At 47.5% G+C, this 23,095-nt stretch overlaps 1 protein-coding gene across 6 annotated transcripts in view; it reads right to left on the bottom strand.

Annotated features, from left to right (window-relative positions):
* LOC134342645 (embryonic polyadenylate-binding protein-like) overlaps window positions 1–22,634 on the bottom strand; it is a 60,836-nt gene extending 38,202 nt beyond the window's left edge. For 2 of the 6 annotated variants that reach the window (XM_063041015.1, XM_063041016.1), the window contains exons 1-8: window positions 20,973–21,251; window positions 16,958–17,169; window positions 14,574–14,767; window positions 12,178–12,293; window positions 5,062–5,201; window positions 3,525–3,619; window positions 2,730–2,867; window positions 784–879 (exon numbers count right to left, since the gene is read on the bottom strand). In XM_063041015.1, coding sequence (XP_062897085.1) covers window positions 784–879; window positions 2,730–2,867; window positions 3,525–3,619; window positions 5,062–5,201; window positions 12,178–12,293; window positions 14,574–14,767; window positions 16,958–17,169; window positions 20,973–21,214 — 1,233 coding nt within the window. In that variant the 5' untranslated portion in view covers window positions 21,215–21,251. The other 4 variants (XM_063041019.1, XM_063041018.1, XM_063041014.1 and 1 more) reach the window with 4 other exon arrangements.
* Window positions 22,635–23,095: the final 461 nt, after the last annotated feature.

The following is a 23,095-nucleotide window of genomic DNA, read 5'->3' as shown; positions in this document are numbered from 1 at the left end:
ATGCAAGTACAAGGACGTGCGTCAGGATCTTCATTTTCTTAGAAGGCTCAGCTCGACATCCAACAAACTTCTACAGAGGTACTGTTGATTGTGTCTTAACAGGCTGCATCACCATCTGGCATGGCTATTCCGATGCACACAGAGTGAAGGGCCATCCCTCCCCACCATCGGTAGTATCTACAGGAGGCACTGTCACAAGATGGCAACATCCAAAGATCCCCACCATCGGGGCCCTGTCACCTCCCAGTGGGCAAGGAAGTCCCACAGCACCAGGTTCAAACACAACTACTTCCCTTCAACCAAACAGCCCAACCCTAATCACTGCAGTTAAGCAACACTATGACCACTTCCTTCACCAAAACAGAAGATTCTGCAAATCCAAAGCGCCACAGACACAGTGTTGGAGGAACTCAGCAGGTCAGGCAGCATCTATGGAGAGGAATAAAAAGTTGACATTTCAGCCGAGACCCTTCATCAGAACTCTCCATAGGTGCTGCCTGAGCTGTTGAATTGCTCCAGCATTTTGCGTGTTACTTTTGGTTTCGGTAGTGTTTTGTAGTAACAATTGTATATCATTTATGAGTTTTCCTGGGGATGTTGTCTCTGACGCTGCTACTAGTTTGCTTTGATTACACCTGTGTCCATGACAATAAACTCATCTTCAGCTTTGCCTAAAGTACCCCCGTGCCCTCCATCCCTGCCCCCCCTCCCAAAATTGCCCAGCCAGCTGCCAAGCCCATTCTGTGGCCGATTCCCGGAACAGTGGGGAAGAGTGGCTCGTACCTTTGCACTGGTAATGGTTCCGTAGGGAGCAAACTCCTTCCTCAAACGCTCATCATCAATGCTATCATGTAGGTTCTTCACATACAGGTTCACCCCCTGAAAGACCAAGAGGCAACAGGATATGACAGTCTCAGGGGAATGAGAAGGACACCTGAGGAATGGTTCTCTACAAACTGTTCATTCCCCTTGGGCTTCTCCAGTCCCTCGGTGCTGCTGGCAGGACCCAGGAGGGTTTATCCTTAGAGACCATCGGCCAGTTAAACAAGCAGGGAAAACACACACACACACACACACACACACACACACACAATAAATCAGTGTTGGAAATGTGATCTGAAGTGAGAAGGGTCAATCGACAATAGGTGCAGGAGTAGGCCATTTGGCCCTTCGAGCCAGCACCACCATTCACTGTGATCATGGCTGATCATCCACAAGCAATATCCAGTTCCTGCCTTATCCCCATAACCCTTGATTCTGCTATCTTTAACAGCTCTATCCATCTCTTTCTCGAAAGCATCCAGAGACTTGGCCTCCACTGCCTTCTGGGGCAGAGCATTCCACCACTCTCTGGGTGAAAAAGTTTTTCCTCAACTCCGTTCTAAATGGCCTACCCCTTATTCTTAAACTGTGGCCTCTGGTTCTGGACTCCCCCCAACATCGGGAACATGTTTCCTGCCTCTAATGTGTCCAATCCCTTAATAATCTTATATGTTTCAATCAGATCCCCTCTCATCCTTCTGAATTACAGTGTATACAAGCCCAGTCGCTCCAATGTTTCATCATATGACATCCCGGGAATTAACCTTGTGAACCTACACTGCACTCCCTCAATAGCTAGAATGTCCTTCCTCAAATTTGGAGACCAAAGCTGCATACCAAAGGGTCGGGGGGGGGGGTTAAGAAAAGTCCACGAATGTCACAAATTTCCTCTTTTTAAACTTAGAGGATGCAAGACAAAGGAGTACCAGGCTATTCAGCCCATCGAGTCTGCTCTGATATCGCTTCTTGGCCGATTTATTTTCCCTCTCGTTCTCCTGCCTTTGCCCCATAACATTTGACATCTTGAATAATCAATCGATCAAACTCCACTTTAAATATACCCACAGCCATCTGCGACATTGAATTTCACAGATTCACCACCCTCGGGCTAAAAAATTTCCTCATCTCTGTTCTAAACTGACATCACTCTATTCTGAGGCTGTGCCCTCTGGCCCTAGACTCCCCCACAATTGGAAACATCCTCTCCACATCCACTCTATCTAGGTCTTTCAATATTCGATAGGTTTCAATGAGATCCCTTCATTCTTCTAAACTCCGAGTACAAGTTCAGAGACAAATGCTCCTTATATGTTAACCCTTTGTTCCTAGAATCATTCTCATGAACCTCCCCTGGGCCCACTCCAATGTCTGAACATCCTTTTCTAGACACAGGACCCCAAAACTGCTCACAAACCAATGGTTTGGTACCATAGCTGTCAATACAATGCTTTACAGTTCTGGCAGCAAGATCGGGGTTCAATTCCCGCTGCTGTCTGAGGAGTTTGTACCTTCTCCCCATGATTGTGGGTTTCCTCCGGGTGCTCTGGTTTCCTCCCACAGTCCAAATCTGTACGGGTTATGGTTAGTGAGTTGTGGACAGGCTATGTTAGTATGGGAAACATGGTGACACTTGCAGGCTGCCCCAGAAGAACCCTCACTGATTTGATTTAACACAAGCGACAATTTCACAACACATTTTAAAGTACATGTAATAAATAACTCAATTTATTTGTAATCTTTAAATGTAGTCTGACCAGTGTTGTTGTTTTTTTATATATAAAGCTACACCACTACATCCCCGCTTTTACATTCTAGTCCTCTGGAAATCAATGCTACACATAGGTTGAATGGCAGGGCAGTCTAGAGGGACTGAATGGCCTTGTGAGGGCCCATGCACAGTTACTCACCAGATAGCGACTGCTACGTTCCTGCTTCATCAGCTCGAATTTGCGCCGTAGCTCATTCTGCCGTTCCGCCTTCTTCTGCGCTCGTCCGACATACACAGGCCGACTGTTAATCTCCTTGCCATGCATCTTGGCCACAGCCTAGGGACACATCACAGCGCCATGAGCCAGGACTAGGCTGCAGGTCCTCCCCTGCCCCCATGGCGCTGATCATAAACATCCCTGTGAGCTAGTGCCGGGCTGCAGGCACTCCTCCAACCCCTCCGAGTGCACACTCACAGCAGAGGGACAGAACGTTAGGCCTAGAACATCTCTGCTGGACACAACACCAAATCTAACAACGCAGAGCTACATACCATCTGCCTGATCCATTTCTTGGTTTAATCATTATCTTGCATATATTTAGTCTGGGCCAGGGATTAGAGATTGCAGGCCTGTCTGCACATTTGAGAGTCTGGTGCCAAAGACGGGAGCTCTGCAGCTGCCTGCCTTCGGGTTGGAGGCCTCTCTGTGTGTTTGGGTGGGTGGGTGGGTGGGTGGGTGGGTGGGCACTCGGGGGACAGAACTTTGTTGTTGCTGCTCACGTTTCTTTGCTGAGCATAGTGGATGGATTAATGTTGGCTCTGGAAATGTGTGGGCTGCCTATAGCAAATCCTTGAGTATTTTGGTCAATGACACAATGAGGCATTTCACTGTACACGTGACAAAAGGAGACCAGTACCAACAGGAGGCACTCCAGATACCAGCACAGCGAATCCCACTGCTCCCGCTCCCTGGGGGAACACCCCTCACCCTTACCTTACGTGCGTCTTCGTGCTTCTCGAAGTTGACAAACCCAAATCCCTTCGAGTGGCCGTACTGGTCAGTCATCACACGGACACTCAGCGTTTTTCCTTCAGTGGGGAGCAGTACGGCAAGTCAGCGCGTGAATAACAGAAACCCATAGGTGGGAGACAGCAGGCAAAAAGGTCAAAGTACGTGTGTTATCAAATACTACCCTGAGATTCATTTTCTTGCAGGCATTTACAGGAAAGCTCACTTTCAAGGACTCTCCAATTGGCGCTCTCAGTATTATTTATTATCATAATAATTAGGACACCGCAGTGGCTCAATGCCATTACAGCTGGGGGTTTTCTGGAGTGCAGAGTTCAATTCTGGCATTGTCTGTAAGGAGTTCTCCCTGTGAAAAGTGTGGGCTGCCTCTCGGTGCTCCGGTCACCTCCCAGACATTGTCCAAAGACATACCAGTGGTGGGTTATTGCAAATTGTCCTGTGATTAGGCTCAGGGCAAGCAGGTGGGTGCAGCCTGTTGGGCCGCAAGGGCCTGTTCTACACTGTACCTCGAAATAAGGGGTTCCCAACCTTCTTTATACCATGGACCCCTACCATTAACCGAGAAGTCTGTGAACGCCCCCCCCAGTCTAAATAAATAGTTTATTTATTGTATGTGCAGCTTGGTTTCTTTCACACATTGGCTGTTTGTGTGCAGTTTTTCCACTGATTCTATTGTATTTCCTTGTTTTACTATGAATGCCCACAAAAAAATGATTCTCAGGAGGTATACAGTGATGCATGTAGTCTTTAATAAATTTACTTTGAACTTTGAAAAATAAAATGCAATAACATTTACAAGAAGCTACACAAACAGAGACTGACAAAGAACCAAATGAAATGAAAAATACTGAGAGCATGAGGCAGATCCAAACCCTGCCCCTGAACCCCCCTCTCCCCCATCTCCACAGTAATTCCTCCATCTGTCAGCTAATCGCACCCGCAGTTCAGGAATCCTCCCCCCACCCCCCATACACATCTCCACTGGGGCCAGTCCCCAGTGTCACACACATCACCCAGGGTTGGACCATCCCCCATTGAAGTGCTACAGAGTTTGGGAAGACTACTTCAGGGGGAGGGGGCACACACAGATAGGGGAGTGAAGCTGAGGTACGAGGGGACTGGGACAGTGACTCCAGTCCCAGGTCATCTTTCCTTTCTCCCGCACATTATCTGGAAATGAGGCGGCGGGGGGGGGGGGCGGGGTGTAACCCTGGTTTACCGATTCCTTCCCAAACACTCAGTTTCTGGGATCCTCCTGCCCCAGAAGTGTCTCGGCCCCCAGCTTTGTGGATCCCACTTATACAGAACCAGAACCTCAAAGGAGACATCCCAATGCCTCAATTTTTCCCAATGGGAAGGGAATGGGGGAGTGGGGCAGCTGGACAGTCTGTGACTACAGAAAAGAAGCATGAATGAATTGGCCATGTGGGTGTAATAGGGTGCTGCAGGCACTGGGAGCCAAAAGGGCCTGTTAATATAAAATAATAAAACCCAAACTGACCAAAGACGCTGAAGATTTCCCGCAGGCGGCTGCTGCTCATGGCTTCACCAAAGTTCTTGACGTAGATGTTGGTGTACTCGTGAGCTTTGTTACCAAGTTCTGCCGCTCTCTCCTTGTGGGACTTGAAGTGCCCTACAAACCTGGTGCAAACAAAGTCCAATTCAGCATCCATTCAAAATAATCCTCACCCAGCATTAACCGTCAGCTCTTCACGGTCCATTACAGCCAACAAAACAACACTGCAAAACAAGAGCAGAATTAGGCCATTCAGTCCACCAAGTCTGCTTCGCCATTGTATCATGGCTGATTTATTATCCCTGCCAACCCTTTTCTCCTGCCTTCTCCCCAGAACCTTTGACACCCAGATTAATCAAGAACCTCTCAAATATACCCAAATGACCTGGCCTCCACAGCTGCCTGTGGGAAAGAATTCCACAGATTCACCACCCTCTGGCTAAAGAAATTCCTCCTCATCTTTGTTCTAAAGGGACATCTCTCTATTCTGAGGCCGTACCCTCTGGTTCAAGACCCTCCTACACTGGAAACATCCTCTCCACGTTCACCATCTGGCCTTTCAGTATTGGATGGGTTTCAATGAGATCCCAGCTTCAGTTTATTGTTATTCAATAATAATTCAACATGTATACCCAGCAACAACAAAGGAACTGTGATGTGTTTACAAGTCAAAATGATTTGGAGGGGGATTTCCAAGTGGTGGTGTTCCCCGGTATCTGCTGTTCTCGTCCTCCTGGATGGTAGTGGTCGTGGGTTGGGAAGGTGCTGCCTTAGAAACTTTTCTGTGTTGTTGCAGTGCATCTGGTAGATAGTACACACTGATGAAACTGCATTGATGATGAGGGATTAGATGATTGTGGGAGGGGTACCAATCACGTCGGCTGCCTTGTACTGGATGGTGTCGAGCTTCCTGAGTGCTGATGGAGCTGCATTCATCCAGGTGAGTGGTGAGTATTCTATTACACTCCTGACCCGAGCCTTGTAGATGGTGGACAGGCCTTGAGGAGTCAGGTGGTGAGTTACATGCTGCAGGATTCCGAGCCTTTGACCTGCTCTGGTAGCCACAGTGTTTATATGGCTACATCAGCTGAGTTTCCTGTCAATGGTAACCCCGAGGATGTTGATCGTAGGGGATTCAGTGATGGTGATGCCACTGACTGTTAAGGGACGATCGTCATTGCCTGACACTTGCGTGGCTCCAACGTTACCTGCCACTCATCAGCCCAAGCCTGGATATTGTCCAGTCCTGCTGTATTTGGGTATTAACTATTTCACTATCTGAGGAGTCACGAATGGTGCAGAACATCTGTGAACATCCCCACTTCTGACGTTATGACAGAAGGAAGGTCATTCATGAAGCAGCTGAGGGGCGTTACCAACCCGCAGGTCTTTGAAAAGTGGAGCACCCAGAGGAAGCCCAGCTGATCACAGGGAGAGTGTACAGACAGTGAGGGGAATTGAACCCAGGTCACTAGCACTGGAAAGGGTTAATCTAAATGCTATGTCTCAGCCTGCACTGCCCTTTGCGTAACTGTATTCTGGCTTCCTTTATACTGCCTCGACGGAATGACCGGCAGCGTGGTGGTTAGCACCATGGTTTACAGTGCCAGCGACCCAGGTTCAATTCCCATCACATGGTAGCATAGTGGTTATCACAGCACTTTGCTGTACCAGGGGCCCGGGTTCAATTCTCAGATGCTTCCCCGTGACCATGTGGGTTTCCTCTAAATGCTCCAGCTTCCTCCCGGTTGGTAATTAATTGTCCTGTGATTAGGCTAGGGTTAAATTGGGGATTGCTGGGCAGTGAGGCTCGAACCAGTCTGGATGGTGCTCGAACAAAAGCTTCTCACTGTATCTCTGTGCCTGTGAGAAAGAGAAACTGAGAAAAGTCTTTGCAGTTGAGCGAGCTTTGGGCAGGGGTTAACCAACCTGGGCTCCGTGGACCCCCTGCGTAACGTGTTGTTCCATGGCGTAGCAATGTTTGGGAATCCTTGCTTCAGAGCAAAGGAGATGAGGGGTGACTTGGATGTGCATGAGATGATACGATTGACTGGACAGCCAGAGACTTCTCCCCAGCGTGGAAATGGCTAATACATGGGGTCATAATTTTAAGGTGATTGGAAGAAAGTAAAGGGGGGGGTGGGGGAATGTCAGCATGAGTTGTTTACACAGAGTGGTGGGTGTGTGGAACACACTGCCAGGGGTGGTGGTAGAGGCAGATACTTTAGAGACATTTAAGAGATTCTTAGGCACATGGATGAAAGAAAAGGCAGGCTATGTGGGAGGGAAGGGTTGAATTGATTTGGGAGAGGGTTGAAAGGTCATCACAACATGGTGGGCCAAAGGATCTGTATTGTGCTGTTCTGTGTTCTAAAGGTGGTAACTAAAAGTGAGAAATATTGGCAATGAGGTAAACTGTGCAAACCAGAGACGCAATGGAACAGGTCAGTACAGATCTGAAAACAGCAGACACGTCAAACAAACTTACATTAAATATCAGCTCCAACCACAGGCACACCCTCACCTTCCAGTAAAGGATTAAAAGCCACCTCATTTAGTTGGCAAACCACAAGCTCAGCTGATGTAGATTCAACAACTGCTGCATTTGTTTGTGAAAGGGGGCCATTTGCTCAGTCTCCATGTCTCTGGAGACTGACAGAACAGAGAAGGGGAGCTGCACTGACCAGGCACAGGTCTGCCCCGTCAAATCCTGCTGGGTTGCCCCTACGTGTCTCAAAGACTCCAGCAAATATTTTACTGAGAGCATTCTGACTGGTTGCATCACCGTCTGGCATGGAGAGGCCAATGCATGGGGTCAAACAAAGCTGCAGAGGGTTGAAAACTCAGCCAGCTCCATTGTGTGCACTAACCTCCACACCAGAGGACTTTTTCCAAGAGGCAATGCCAAAAAAAGGCGGCAACAGCAAACCACTTCTGAAGAAAAATTTGCCGAGAACAATCATGGTCAAAAGACCATGATCGCCCACTGCACACAATGATGATGTCACACAACATGGCACACAATGATGGTGAATGCCTCAAGACTGCATCCATCACGAAGGACCCTCACCATCTAGGACATGCCCGGTTCTCATCACTACCATCAGGGAGGAGGTACAGGAGCCTGGAGAGAAGCACTTCATGCTTTAGAAACAGCTTCTCTGCCGTCAGATTTCTGAATGGTCTATGAACACTACCCCATCAGCTTTTATACGGTTTTTATTGTAAAAATTTTATGTATTGTACTGCTGCCACAAAATAATAAATTTCATGATCTTTGCCAGTGATAATAAACCTGACTTTGAAACCACAACTATCAATCGGTCATCACGGCTTTTACAGAGAAAGTTGAAAACTCTCAGCAGGTCAAGCAGCATCTGTGGAGAGGGACAGAGCTAACATTTCAGGTCAAAGACCTTTCGCTAGAATTGGTAAAAGGAGCAAATTGTAGGAAGAATGTGTGTTGTCCTGAGGAAAGGTCGTCACTCTGAATCCCCAGTGACTATTCGCCACCATGAATCCTCGTTTCTCTTTACACAGAGATCATCTAGCCTGTCAGCACATCCAGCATCTCCAATATGCAAAGCATCAGCAAGCTCCAATATCTGAAGTTTGTTGCCGAGAATGGAAAGCTTGCTTGTCTCATGGTGAGGTGTGTTCCCAGACGGGGTTTTCATCAACAGCCACACAGCCTGAAGTCCACCACTGTTTGCTTGCTGGAGTTTGGGAAGGAAGAAGTGTTTCCAGCTGAGGACAGCCCTGAGCAGTGATGCAACATCAGGCTCTGTGCTCCCTAGCTGGGATATACATGGAGACATTCATACACTCAGCGTACGCCTGCTCGCTAGTGCAAATATCTCATCGGCCAATCACGTGGCAGCAACTCAATGCAGAAAAGCACGCAGATGTGGTCAAGAGGTTCATTGTTCAGACCACACCAAGTTCCACTCCTGTACCTTGACCACTGAGTATATACCTGTACAACGCAGGTCTTTCAGTCCACCATGACTGTTCCAAATTAAACCAAATCCCTTCTGCTGGCACATGATCCATGCCTGTGCAATAGTCTCTGAAATATCTCCTCCATCATATTTGCTTTCACCACCACCACTGGCAGCACATTCCAAGCACTCACCACCGTTAAAAATATTGCCCCACATACCTCTGGGTGGCTCAGCGGTGTAACACTACTACAGCATCAGTGATCTAGACTCAAATCCCGTCACTGACTGTAAGGAGTTTGTATATTCTCCCCGTGACTGCATGGCTCCAGTTTCCTCCCACATACCAAAGACAGAAACACAGAAAACCTACAGCACAATACAGGCCCTTCAGCCCACAATGCTGTGCTGAACATGTACTTTAGAAATTACCTAGGGTTACACATAGCCCTCTATTTTTCTAAGTTCCATGTGCTAATCCAGGAGTCTCTTAAAAGACCCTATCGTATCTCCCTTCACCACCATTGCCAGCATTCACCATTCTCTGCATTAAAAAACTTACCGCTGACATCTCCTCTGTACCTACTTCCAAGCAACTTAACTCCATGTTAGCCATTTCAGCTCTGGGAAAAAAGCTTTGACTATCCACATGATCAATGCCCCTCATCATCTTATACACCTCTATCAGGTCACCTCTCATCCTCCATTGCTCCATCCTCCACTCAACCTATTCTCATAAGGCATGCTCTCCAATCCAGGCAACATCCTTGTAAATCTCCTCTGCACCCTTTCTCTAGTTTCCACATCCTTCCTGTAGTGAGGTGACCAGAACTGAACACAATACTCCAAGTGGAGTTTGACCAGGGTCCTACATAGCTGTAACATTACCTCTTGGCTCTTAAACTCAATCCTCAAAAAATTCAGTCAGGCTCATAAGGCACGACCTGCCTTTGACAAAGCCATGTTGACTATTCCTAATCATATCATGCCTCTCCAAATGTTCATAAATCCTGCCTCTCAGGATCTTTTCCATCAACTTACCAGCCACTGAAGTAAGACTCACTGGTCTACAATTTCCTGGGCTATCTCTACTCCCCTTCTTGAATAAGGGAACAACATCTGCAACCCTCCAATCCTCCAAAACCTCTCCTGTCCCCATTGATGATGCAGAGATCATTGCCAGAGGTTCAGCAATCTCCTCCCTTGCCTCCCACAGTACCCTGGGTACATCTCGTCCAGTCCCAGAGACTTATCCAACTTGATACTTTCCAAAAGCTCCAGAACATCCTCTTTCTTAATGTCTATATGCTCAAGTTTTTCAATCCGCTGTAAGTCATCCCTACAGTTGCCAAGGTAGTGAATACTGAAGCAAGGTATTCATTAAGTACCTCCGCTATCTCCTCCGGTTCCATACACATTTTTTCACTATCACACTTGATTGGTCCTATTCTCTTAGGTCTTATCCTCTTGCTCTTCACATACTTGTAGAATGCCTTGGGGTTTTCCTTAATCCTGCTCGACAAGGCCATCTCATGGCCCCTTCTGTCTCTCCTAATTTCATTCTTAAACTCCTTCCTGTTAGCCTTATAATCTTCTAGATCTTTACCATTACCTAGTTTTTTTGAACCTTTCATAAGCTCCTCTTTTCTTCTTGACTAGATTTACAACAGCCTTTGTACACCACAGTTCCTGTACCCTACCATCCTTTCCATCTAATTGGAATGTACCTATGCAGAATTTCACGCAAATATGCCCTGAACATTTGCCACATTTCTGCCATACATTTCCGAGAACATCTGTTCCCAATTTATGCTTCCAAGTTCTTGTCTGATAGCTTTATATTTCCCCTTACCTTCCTAACTTGTCTGTTCCTATCCCTCTCCAATGCTACTGTAAAGGAGATAGAATTGTGATCACTATCTCCAAAATGCTCTCACACAGAGATCTGACACCTGACCAGGTTCTTTTCCCAATACCAGATCAAGTTCAGCCTCTCCTCTTGTAGGCTTATCTACATATTGTGTCAGGAAATCTTCCTGAACACACCCAACAAACTCCACCCCATCTAAACCCCTTGCTCTAGGGAGATGCCAATTAATATTTGAGAAATTAAAATCTCCCACAACAACTGTTATTATTACACCTTTCCAGCATCTGTCCCCCTATCTGCTCCTCGATGTCCCTGTTACTATTGGGTGTCTATATATTTTAAAAAACCACCCAGTAGAGTTATTGACCCCTTCATGTTCCTAACTTCCATCCAGAGAGACTCCATAGACAATTCCTCCATGATTTCCTCCTTTTCTGCAGCCATGACACTATCTCTGATCAACAGTGCCACACCCCCACCTCTTTTCTCCCTCCCTGTCCTTTCTGAAACATTTAAAACCCAGCACTCTAAGTAACCATTCCTGCCCCTCAGCCATCCAAGTCTTTGTAATGGCCACAACATCATAGCTCCAAGTACTGATCCAGGCTGTAAGCTCATCCAGGACATACCGGTTAGGATTAGTAAATTCTGAGCATGCTATGTTGACACCAGAAGCATGGCAGTAATTGTGGGCTGCCCCCAGCACACCCTCAGACTGTGTTGGTTGTGGATGCAAACAATGCATTTCTCTGAATGTTTTTATGCATGTGACAAAAAGCTAACCTTTATTTTGGATCAGAGACAATGAAGGAACAGTGATATATTTCTGAGTCAGGATAGTGTGTGGCTTGGTGGGCAGTTTCCAGTGGGTGGTATTCCCCGTATCTGGCAGAGGTGGTGGGTTTGAAAGGTATTGTCTGAGGAGTCTCGGTGAGTTACCACAGTGCATCCTTTAGACGGGACCATGAGATACAGGAGCAGAATCAGGCCATTTGGCCCATCAAGTCTGCCTACGATTTCATCATGGCTGATCCATTTCCCTCTCACCCCCAATGTACAAGATCGATCCATGGATTAATCTACAGGTTAACACGAACCACGTCTATGTCAGTGTTAAGTGTCTAGCAAGCTAACACTGGGTGATATACAACCCATTTTGGGTCAAATTATTATTTTTTTTAAATGAGGGTTCACATCAGCCCACAGCCCCGGTGCCTCAGAAGGAATGACCTGGAGATAGCATCTGGTCATTCCCCTCCTCCATACCCCCAACCCAGGGACGACACTTACACTTTACGGTCATTGAGCAACATGCCATTCATCGTCGCGATCGCTTGGTTGGCAGCTTCCTGCGTCTCGAAGTGAACAAAACCATAGCCTTTCGATCCACTTTCATCACTGACCACCTAGGAGGAGGGGGAGAAAAGTTTTCGATAGCTGCAGCTCTAGAAAGTAAATAAACACTTAATGATGAGGCACAATTAAGGTGATTGGAGGGAATATAGGGAGAGTAGTGGTGGAGGGAGAGGCAGAGACTGTCAGGCGTTTAAGAGACTCTCAGATAGGCACATGGAAGCTGGAAAACCGAAGCAGTGGAGGAGGGAAGAGTCTGTACTGTGCTGGAATACTCTGAGGTTGCACACACACAATACAGCAAGGTAGTGTTCACGGGTCTTCCGAATTTGGATAATGGAGGGGAAGATGCTGTCCCTCAATTACTGAGTTTGTGCGTTCTGGCTCCTGTACCCTCTCCCTGATGGTAGCAATGAGAAGAGGGCAAGTCCTGGGTTATGGGGATCCTTCATGATGTTGAAGACCCAGTGTCTGAGAGTCTGAATGTCCAGGGCCAAGGACTGGTCGTCAGAGGTGGCCTGTCCTGTAAGTGGTTGGGTATCAATGACTCTTACCCGACTTTTCATTTACTGCTCCTAATCTCCAATTCCCCCTCATCCCCATCCCCTTGACACCCATGCTGCCACCAACATTCCTACAAACCCAAAAAAAAACAACCAAGTGAGCTACGACATCAATGGACATCACAGCTGAGCACCATCTTAACTGAAAATTTCTGGAACGTGCAATCACATCCACCCTGTCAAGTGGCAACCCAGCCATTTCCCACGTTCACCCGAAAAGAAAGACTGTGTCTCTGAAATTGTCAGCATGGTTGGGAACCCTCCTCACCAGCAAACAGCAAGAGCTCAAAGGACACAAGAGATTCTGCAGATGATGGAAATCCGGAGTAACACACAGTAAATGCTGGAGGAACTCAGCAGGTCAGGCAGCATCTAGGGTGGGGAATAAACAGTCGATGTTTCGAGCCGAGACCCTGCTTCAGGACTAACGAATGATTAGGTTTATCATTGCAAATCTTTCCAATCCACGTACCTGTTCAACTGTTATCTAGAATTACTGTACCTGCCTCAAACACTCTCTCTGGCAGCTCATGTCACATCAATACCACTTTTAGTTGCCCAAGTTTATTAAATTTTTTCCCACCTTAAACCTGTTCCCTCTAGTTCTTGATTCCCCAAACTTGGGAAAAAGACTGAGTACATTCACCCGGTCTCTGCCTCTTTATTCTCCTGAAGACACACGCTTAACATTTCAGTAACAGCTTCTTCCACTCCATTATCAAATTTCAGAATGATCCGTGAACACCGTTTCACTATTTCACACTACACGTGCGTGGGGGGTGGAGAGTACCAGGTACACATGACGGGCGGCAGCTCCGGTGAAGAGGGTTAACGTGTCCATTCTGGGGCAGTTCACTCACCTGTGGTCCCCACCGGACACTCAGCTCTCACTTGTGGCTTTCTGTAGCTGGTTGCTTTTGAAAGCGCCCACACCCTGCTACACCGCAGTGACAGGCAGGTGGGGGTAGCTGGAGGGACTCGTGCCCTGGTGAGGCAGGGACACGCCTGTCCTCGCAAACAAACTCAGCACCGGTGGTCCGGGCGGATGAGATTTACAATAGCCAGGAAGGCAGATCTGCAACACTTTGAGGGGAGTGAAGGACGTGGCAAGGCACAGACCGTGACATGGTCATCCACTGCAACCAAGGAAGAGCCCAGTTCGTGACGACTACTCGTACCACTGGACCCGGACTTCTGAGGTTGGGAGAGTGGGACTGGCCCAGTGCAATGCCTTTTCCACTTTAAAAACTCCTGTCATTGTTGGATATGACAGACGACACACAGAGGCACAGATATAGACATTATTGTAACTAACATGGTTCCTTAAGGTTGTCATAGACAGGGGAGTTACTGGGGACAAGCTCTCACTACCTAATAATGCTCCCAATGGCGTGCGTCTCAAATAGCCTCCAACCACTGTCCAGCTCCTGGCCTTTACACGTGGCTTAGTTACTAAGCTCAGTGGAACTGTTTCTACTGACAGCAGAAGGGGCAAAGATGGGTTACTGGTGCTTAAAAGCCATTGCTTTGGGGAAATGGGGTTCGTCAGCTGTGGTTGGCAGCTCATCTAGGAGAGGGAGAACACCGATCTCAAACCACCGCTGCCTTGCAGTTATACCCACTCATGGGGAAGGGCTTGGGAGTATTATTATGTATTGCAAAGTACTGCTGGGGCAAAACAACAAATTCTACAACATATTGCAGGCATATGAAACCTGATTCTGATCTGAAGTTGTAAATGAGCCACCAGCCACGGAACCATGGTCTCACCTTGCAGGATAGAATGTTTCCAAATGCAGAGAATGTGTCGTACAATGCCTTGTTATCAATGGATTCATCCAGGTTCTTGATGAAGATGTTTCCCACTCCCGACTTGCGCAGGGACGGATCGCGTTGAGACCACATGATGCGGATGGGGCGCCCCTTAATGACCTCGAAATTCATGGTGTCCAGAGCGCGCTCAGCTGGAGAGACAGAACAGAGAGTTAATGCTCCCACAGAGTAACACTAACCCAGCCCAGCACCAGGGTACACATAACCCACACCACATTGTAGAGTTATCAGACACGGAAACAGGCCATTCAGTCCAACTCTCACATGCTAACCAAGATGTCTGCCTGATTTACCCACCTTTGGTCCATATCCTGCTAACAATCCCAGTCCATGACTTCTCCAAATGCCTTACATTTGCTAACAGCTCATTTCATATACCCACTACCTTATGCTTTCCATTACCTTCTTCTGGGCAGTGTCTTTACAAGACAGGTGAGCCCAGCCATTATCAATACTCTTCACAGATTGTCTGCTTGGTGTCAATGGTCGCATAACCGGGACTCGTGAGATGTATGACCATCCACCACCTGCTCCCATGGCTCCATGCGACCCTGGTCAGGGGGCTAAACAGGTGCTACACCTTGCCCAAGGGTGACCTACAGACTAACGGAGGGAAGGAAAGCCTTACACCACCTTTTGTAGAGGCTCATCTCCACCCCGTTACTCAAGCAGCTCAGTACATTTGACAAGATTAAATCAATCTACTTCCTTACAATCCCTCAGAATCTGCGGAAAGAGAACAGTTAATATTCCAGGTGCCTCCTGAACATTTACTACTGAGACCACGAGATACAAGAACAAAATTCACCCATTCAGCCCATCGAGACTGCATGAAGGGGGAGAGGAAAAGGAGGAGAAATGACTGGAGGTTAGAGAAATTGATGAACACCTCTCCTTTCACCCCTTCTTCTCACCTGCACATCACCTCCCTCCGGTGACCCTCCCTCCTCCCTCCATTGTGAACTCCCCTCTCCCATCAGATTTGTTTTCTTCAGCTCTTTATCTTTTCCACCTCTCAACTCCCAGCCTCCTACCTTATGCACTCTTCCCAACACAACTACCTTCCCCCTCACCTGGTCTCACCTATCACCTGCACCTGTCCCACCCCACCTTATTCTGGTTTCTGCTTCCTTCCTTTCCAGTCCTGATGAAGGGTCCCAGCCCGAAATGTTATTCCCCTCCATAGCTGCTGCCTTACTTGTTGAGTTCCTCCAGCTTTTCATCAGTTTTAAAGAGGCATCCCTGTGCCCTCAGATCCTGCATTCTCCTACCAATGGAAACATCTTCTCCATGGCCACTCTATTGTGCCGCCTGACCTGCTGAGTGTTTTCAGCATTTTTGTTTCTTTCTTCCTGTAGATCACACGGGACATTACACAAGTAGTGGGGTCCCTGTCATTTGCAGGGATACTGGGGGGGTGTGGTGATTGATGAAAAGGCCATCATTCATAACTCCATTCCTCAGTTGGTTGGGGAGGGGTCACAACTGGGCCAGAATACAATTCCTTCCCCAAGGGACATATGGCACCTTTACGCAGGAAACAATGTGCTGACTTCAGAAAGAGTCCAGAGGAGGTTAATGAGAATGATCTATAAATGAAAGGGTTAACATACAAGGAGCATTTGATGGTCTTGGGTCTGTATTCGGAGTTAAGAAGAATGGCGGGGGTGGGGGGGGGAATCTCATTGAAACCTATCAAATACTGAAAGGCCTAGATCAGGGGTTTCCAGCCTGGTGTGCATGGAATAACCCCTCCCCTTGGCTAATGGCAGGCATCCATGGCAAAAAAACAAGGTTGGGAAACCTTAGCCAAGATAGAGTAGATGTGGAGAGGATGTTTTCTGTAGTGGGGGAGTTTAGGAGCAGAGAGAACAGCCTCAGAATACAAGGCATTCCTTTTGAACAGAGATGAGGAGAAATTTATTTAACCAGAAGGTGGTGAATCTGTGGCATTTGTTTCCACAAGTCATTGGGCATGTTTAAAGCTGAGGTTGATAGATTCTTGATTAGTCAGGGTGTCAAAGGATACAGGGAGAAGGCAGGAAGATGGATTTGAGAGGGATAATAAATCAGCCATGATCAAACGGTGGAGCAAACTTGAAGGGTTAATTCTGCTTTGATGTCTTGGGGACATACATGAAGTGGGTGGGTGGGTGGGTTTTACAATAATCCAATGGATTCACAGGCGTGGCTGTCAAAAGCATCATTGATTTCTTTAATTTAAATCCCCAGGTGGATTCAAACTTGCATCCCCAGATCAGTGGCCCAGGTCTCCATCTGCTAGCCCAGCACCTTGACACCATGGCTACCCTCACACTCACCATCAGCTGGCTGCTGGAAGTTGATGTAGGCGTAGCCCAGGGAGCGCCGGGTGACCATGTCCCGACACACACGGATGGACATCACAGGTCCAGCAGGAGAGAACTTCTCGTACAGCATGGCTTCTGTTACGTCCTGGTGCAGGTCCCCGATGTACAGAGAGGCAATGGGGTATCCTGGTCCGGCTGCGTTCATCCTTGGTTTTAGCTCAGTTCTGCAGGGAAGTTCAACAAGAGTAACTTAACGAGGTCCAAGGACAGGGAATTTATTTACTTAGATATAAAGTGCAGAAAAGGCTCTTCCAGCCCACCAAGCGGCACTGCCAGCAACCCCCAATTTAACCCTAGCCTAATCACAGACAATTTAAAATGACCGATTGACCTACTAACTAGGATGTCTTTAGACTGTGGGAGGGAACTAGAGCACCTGGAGAAACCCACTCATTCATTCCACAGGGAGGACGCACAGCTCCTTACAGAGGTCACCAGGGCTGAATTTAGAACTCCAATGCCCCGAGCTGTAGTAGTGGCACTCTAACCACGATGCTACCGTGGCACCCCAAAATAGACTCTTGACTTCATAATCTACCTCATTGTGACCTTGCACCTGATTGTTCATCGCTGCACTTTCTCTGTAGCTGTTACATTTTATTCTGCATTCTGTTAGCTTGTTCTTCCTCAGTGCACTGTGTAACGAACTGATCTGTACAGACCACATACAAGACAAGTGTTTTACTGTATCTTAGTACACATGACAATAATAAACCAATGCCAATTGTCTATACAGGGATCGAACCCCAACCTTGGCATTATCAGTACCACCTTCTAACTATCTGAGCTAACCACTGTTCCACAACCTTCCTGTCTCCATTTACATCTCTGGGGCCAGGACTCACTTGGCACACAGTGGGTACACAAATAGGAGGAAATCAGCAGGTCAGGCAGCATCTATGGAGGGGAATAAACAGTTGACATTTTGGGCCAAGACCCTTCATCAGGACTGGAAAGGAAAGGGGATAGAAGCCAGAATAAGGCGGTGGGGGGGAAGAAATGGGAAAGGGTACACACTGTCAGATGATAGGTGAGACCAGGTGAGGGAGGGAGTAAGAAGCTGGGAGGAGATAGGTGGAAGAGGTAAAGCTGAAGAAATCTAATAGGTGAGGACAGTAGACCATGGCAGAAAGGGAAGGGGGGAAAACAGAGAAGGGGTCTTTATTGAGTCCTGATGAAGGTTCTCAGCTTGAAACATCGATTGTTTATTCCTCTCGTGGATGCTGCCTGACATGCTGAGTTCCTCCAGTAGATTGTGCATTCCTGCTGAAGGGTGTCAGCCTGAAACACTGACTGTTTATTCCTCTCGTGGATGCTGCCTGACTTGCTGCGTTTTTCCAGTAGATTGCGTATTGCTCCTTCCCCCACCCTTCTAGTTCTGGCTTCTTCTCCCTTCCTTCCAGTCCCGATGAAGGGTCTCAGCCCAAAATGTCAACCGTTTATTTCCTTTCTATAGACACTGCCTGTCATGCTGAATTCCTCCAGCATCAGTTGAATCTCTTGTGGATAAAGGAATCCCGTGTTTGGTTTTGGATTCTTTTGGCAGACTAGATGTTGGGCAGGAGGGAAGATAAAGCGAAAGGCAATTCTCTGGGTCTCACACCAAAGTCATAGTCAATGCAAATAATGATCATGCCTCTGAAACATTCCTTCAGTGAGAACAGGGCTCACATGATACCTCCCACCACTGAACAGGGGTCAACAGACAAAACTTCAGAATTATTATCACTGGAATATGTCATGAAATTTATTGTTTGTGGCAGCAATACATCGCAAATACACAATTAAAGTTATAAACTACAATAATATATAAATTAAATAAGTAGTAAAAAAAGAGAAAAAAAAAGGGAAATAATGCTCATGGGTAAAATTCAGAAATCTGGTGGCAGAGGGCAAGAAGCTGTTTCTGAAATGTTGAGTGTGTCTTTAGGCTCCTGTACCACCTCCTTGACAGCAGCAGTGAGAAGAGGGGATGTTCTAGACAACAGGGGTCCTTAGTGATGAATGCAACCTTTTGGAGGCATCGCTTTTTGATGGTGTCCTCGATGCTGGGGAGGCCAGTTCCTGTGATGGAGCTGGCTGAGTTTACAACTTTCTGCAGCTTTTTCTTCATCCTGTGCAGTGACCCGTCTGGACCAAACAGTTGATTCAGGTTGAAGAATCAGATTGTTGCTAATCAGCAACTAAAAATGCAGGAAACTGGGGAGGAGGAGTTCAGCAGAAATGCACAACAGAGCAATAGACCCCCATCTTCTCCAAAGACAAAACTTCTTGTCCAATCCAAAGTTCAAAGCCATTCCCATGAATAAACACTAAACTACAGCCAGTGGACAGCACACTACACGGGGATGTGCGAACAGAGAGCCCTTCATGTTGCAGGCTAGGGACATTCACCAAGATTTATTGAAAACTCCAAGAACCAAGTCCAGAATGGAAGGACATTCGCCACACTCAACATCTACAGCAAAGCAAACAGCAGGGAGGGACTGTATTCACCTCCCTTTCCTGTACCCTCTATGCCCCAGGGAATCTCAGCTTTAGAGAAGCAGTTAGGTAGTTAGGAACAGAATTAGGCCATTCAGACCATCAAGTTTGCACTGCAATTTGATCATGACTGATTTATTCTCTCTCAACCATATTCTCCTGCCTTCTCTCTGTAACCTTTGGCACCCTGACTAATCAGGAACCCATTAACCTCCGTTTTAAATATAGACATCCTGGGCAATAAATTCCACGGATTCACCATCTTCTGACAAAACAAATTCCCCCTCATCTCTGTTCTAGACGGACATCCAACTATTCCGAGTTTATGTCCCTTGGTCCTAAACTCCCCCTCTATAGGAAACATCTAGCAAAGCCTTTCAATATTTGGTAGGTTTCATTGAGATGCAGCACCCCACCCCCGCTCCACCATTTCTCAGAGTCAGAGTCGACAATCCGATGGCACTCAACAACAATTTTTCTGAACTCCAGCCGGTTCAGCCCAGACCTCCTCACACATTCACAAACCTCCGCTGGATCCTCTGGGTGCCAGCATATGCTTTCCTAGCCAAGGCGTCCAAAACCGCTAATACTCCAAATGTTGTCTAACCAGTGCCTTACAAAGCCTTATCCACGGGAAAGGATGGGAGAGATGGCTGGGATACACAACATTTTACGACATAGGCCAGTGATGTTGAACCCGATTCTGACATTGGGCAAGGTTGGGTTAACGGACCTGCTGTCCAGCTTGACGCTTCCTACCCCAACAATACCTTAGTCGCCCAGAGCCGAAATGAGCGAGTGAAGACCTCCGTGGGTCAGGGTCGACCATGGATGTTGAGTCCTAGCTGTCTAGATACGCCGATCAGGGCAGTACGATGTGGAGAGCAAGCTCCCCGTCTCCACGCATCTGATGAACCCATAAGCACGGCAGAGACCGATACTGTACCGTCTGGTACCAGAGGTGTCTAATGAGCTGCCATGATGCGTTGAACTCAATGGAGGACTCTCAGGACTGCCAAAACAAACCTTTTAAAAAGGCTACAACCACGAGACCCTTCCCCCTTTGGCGAATCGGGTATACAGAACGAACGGGTCCACTACTAACACTCCAGGGTCTAACGGGCCCGAACACCATTCCTTACCGCGACAAATGCGACAGGGGACCGGGGTGGAGCGGAGAGAGTTTGTACAAAAAAAATGGGCGTGACAATACGTTGTTTTAAATATTAACGGGCGGGGGGTGTCTGTTAAGGTAACCCCTCTTAGCAAGTATCAACCGTTCACCGCCTTTTCAACGCGCTCCGACCAGGTAGAATTGACCACCCTTTCAAGTTACATCTGGGACAACAGAGAATAGAGCAGCTCCCCTCCTCTCCCCAGCCGCCCGGAGTCCCTTGTTCCCACAAGGGACCTCCGGCCACTTTCGGAGCCATTCCTCAGCCCAAACACCAGCGGTAGTCCCTCCCCACCAACGGCCTCTCACCTATCACACACTGTCTTTCTCCAATGTCCTTTCGCTCGTTTTGTGTGATATTTAACCGACTCAAGTCCCGCCGGCTCTTTATAGGGCCCCCGGACTGGAGTCACAGGCAAGACACACTTGTGGCCGTGGGGGCAGGGCGCAAGATCCGCCCAATTAGAGCCGCTGCTTTCAGTAGAACTCTGTCTCCATCGGGATAGGACGTATATTCGAGGACAGGTCGTTCTGTATTTTGCGATGATCATACCCTTGTGTTTACAGCAGACATTGGATATAACTGTCTACAGTTTCACAACTACCTGAGTCAACTTGGAAGTTTACAAACTTGGAAAACAGCATAATCAAACATCCTTTCGTACTGAGTACGGTTGCTGTATCAAGACTCCTGGGTGATTATCATGATATCAATTAACTCCGACTTCTGTCAACTGCCGCGCAATTGTCCAAGATCAACTAATTAACGCACGAGACGAGACTGGCTCAGTAATTGGTCTCAGTAATTGGCCTTCGATTGGAGACCAATTTCTGCTCCTGAGTACAGACTCCAGGCTGAAGAAATCCAACATTACATCTGAAAACTGGGAAGAGATTACCCTCAATATATACACCTGGAGGAAATCTGTTTATGAGGGAGTTGCGTGACGTGAGAGCGGCCTCCGCCGTGCTGCAGAGAACGAACGGCAGCTGTGATGGGAGAGAGTGAGGAACCAAAAGAGCCAAACTCTAACCACAGACACCACTTACTCTGCACCGGAGTGCGCGGGTCCTGGGCGGGTCTCTCCAGCCACCAATAGACAACCCGTAGGAGGACATCACACTCAACTCGAGTGACCTGACATTCAGTGAGGTTCCAATATTCAAGGCACAACATTGTTTAATGTCATTGCCAGTACACGTGTAAAGGAGAACAAAATAATTGTTACCCCAGATCTGATGCAACAGAAAACAATAAGTATAAATACATATTAGCTTGTACACATAGTGATCGTATGGCGCTGGGCACAAGAGTGTCTGCACACAAGGTGACTGACAGGAAATGATAAATAGTGGTGTGGAGGGGTGGGTCAGCCTCACTGCTTGAGGAAAGTTTTTGAGTCTGGGGGCCCCGGCGTGGGTGCTACGTAGCCTCCTCTATGATGGGAGTAGGAGCTGATCTCCATCGCATCTCTTGGTTAGTAAGGGTTCATTCTCTCGGTTTTCGAATCGATTTGACAGAGCATTTATCGTTTTGATAGGCAGCTCCTTCTCGCCTCCAGCATCTGCCGTGTGAAGAATCAGAATGCTCTTCCTTGTCGAAGCCTTCTCGTCGGCTTCATGTCCATGGTTTGCTGAATTAGGCCTTATCTTCAGATATCCAGAAATGATTTTGTTTTTATTCCCTCACGGAGTTCTGCACAACATCCATTATCAAAGATCCCCACCATCCAGGGTATGCCATCTTCTCGCTGCTCCCAAGCTAAAGTGGACAGTATCCTGACTGGTATGGAAACACTAATATACAGGAATGGAAAACCCTACAGAAAGTGGTGGGCTCGGATGTGTTGAATAATATTGACATGGGCTCAGCCCAGCGCACATCCCTCCCCACCACCGGTAGCACGTGCGCAAGGTGCGACAAGGAAAGAGTTAAAACGGTGCGCTAACCGAACGGAGCACCGACACTTTGTTCAGCTTTTTCTGTGTGTGGAAGTTCATGAAGGCGACAGCCAAGATGTTAAGCTGATAGAGGCAGTGTGCAGACACAGTGCAGTCACCCAGGCTGAACGTGACCCTTAAAAGCCGAACACTTGTACAGCCTTGCTGTTTGAGCATGGGATCCAAGGTCACCGAGCATACCAAGACTAGATAAAGATGCAAACGAAGGAATCTATGGAAACATTTACCATTGGACAGTTATTTTACTAATTCTGGAGTATTATTGGTCTTTAACAGGTAGATGTAATTGGTTAATAGCAACTGAAATATGTATTATGATTGGTACTTAAATAGGCTGGGAGGAGATGAGTCTCTACCAGAGGAGGTTTAACGCGCTGCTTTCCTCCGCTAGCCTACGGGTCACCCTTGGACAAGGAGCAGCACCTGATTAGCCCCCAGTCAGGGTCACGTGAAGCCATGCAGATCGCACG

Source organism: Mobula hypostoma, chromosome 2 (genome assembly GCF_963921235.1).
Source record: "Mobula hypostoma chromosome 2, sMobHyp1.1, whole genome shotgun sequence".
Classification (NCBI taxonomy): Eukaryota; Metazoa; Chordata; class Chondrichthyes; order Myliobatiformes; family Myliobatidae; genus Mobula; species Mobula hypostoma.
This window is presented reverse-complemented; position numbering and strand designations above follow the sequence as displayed.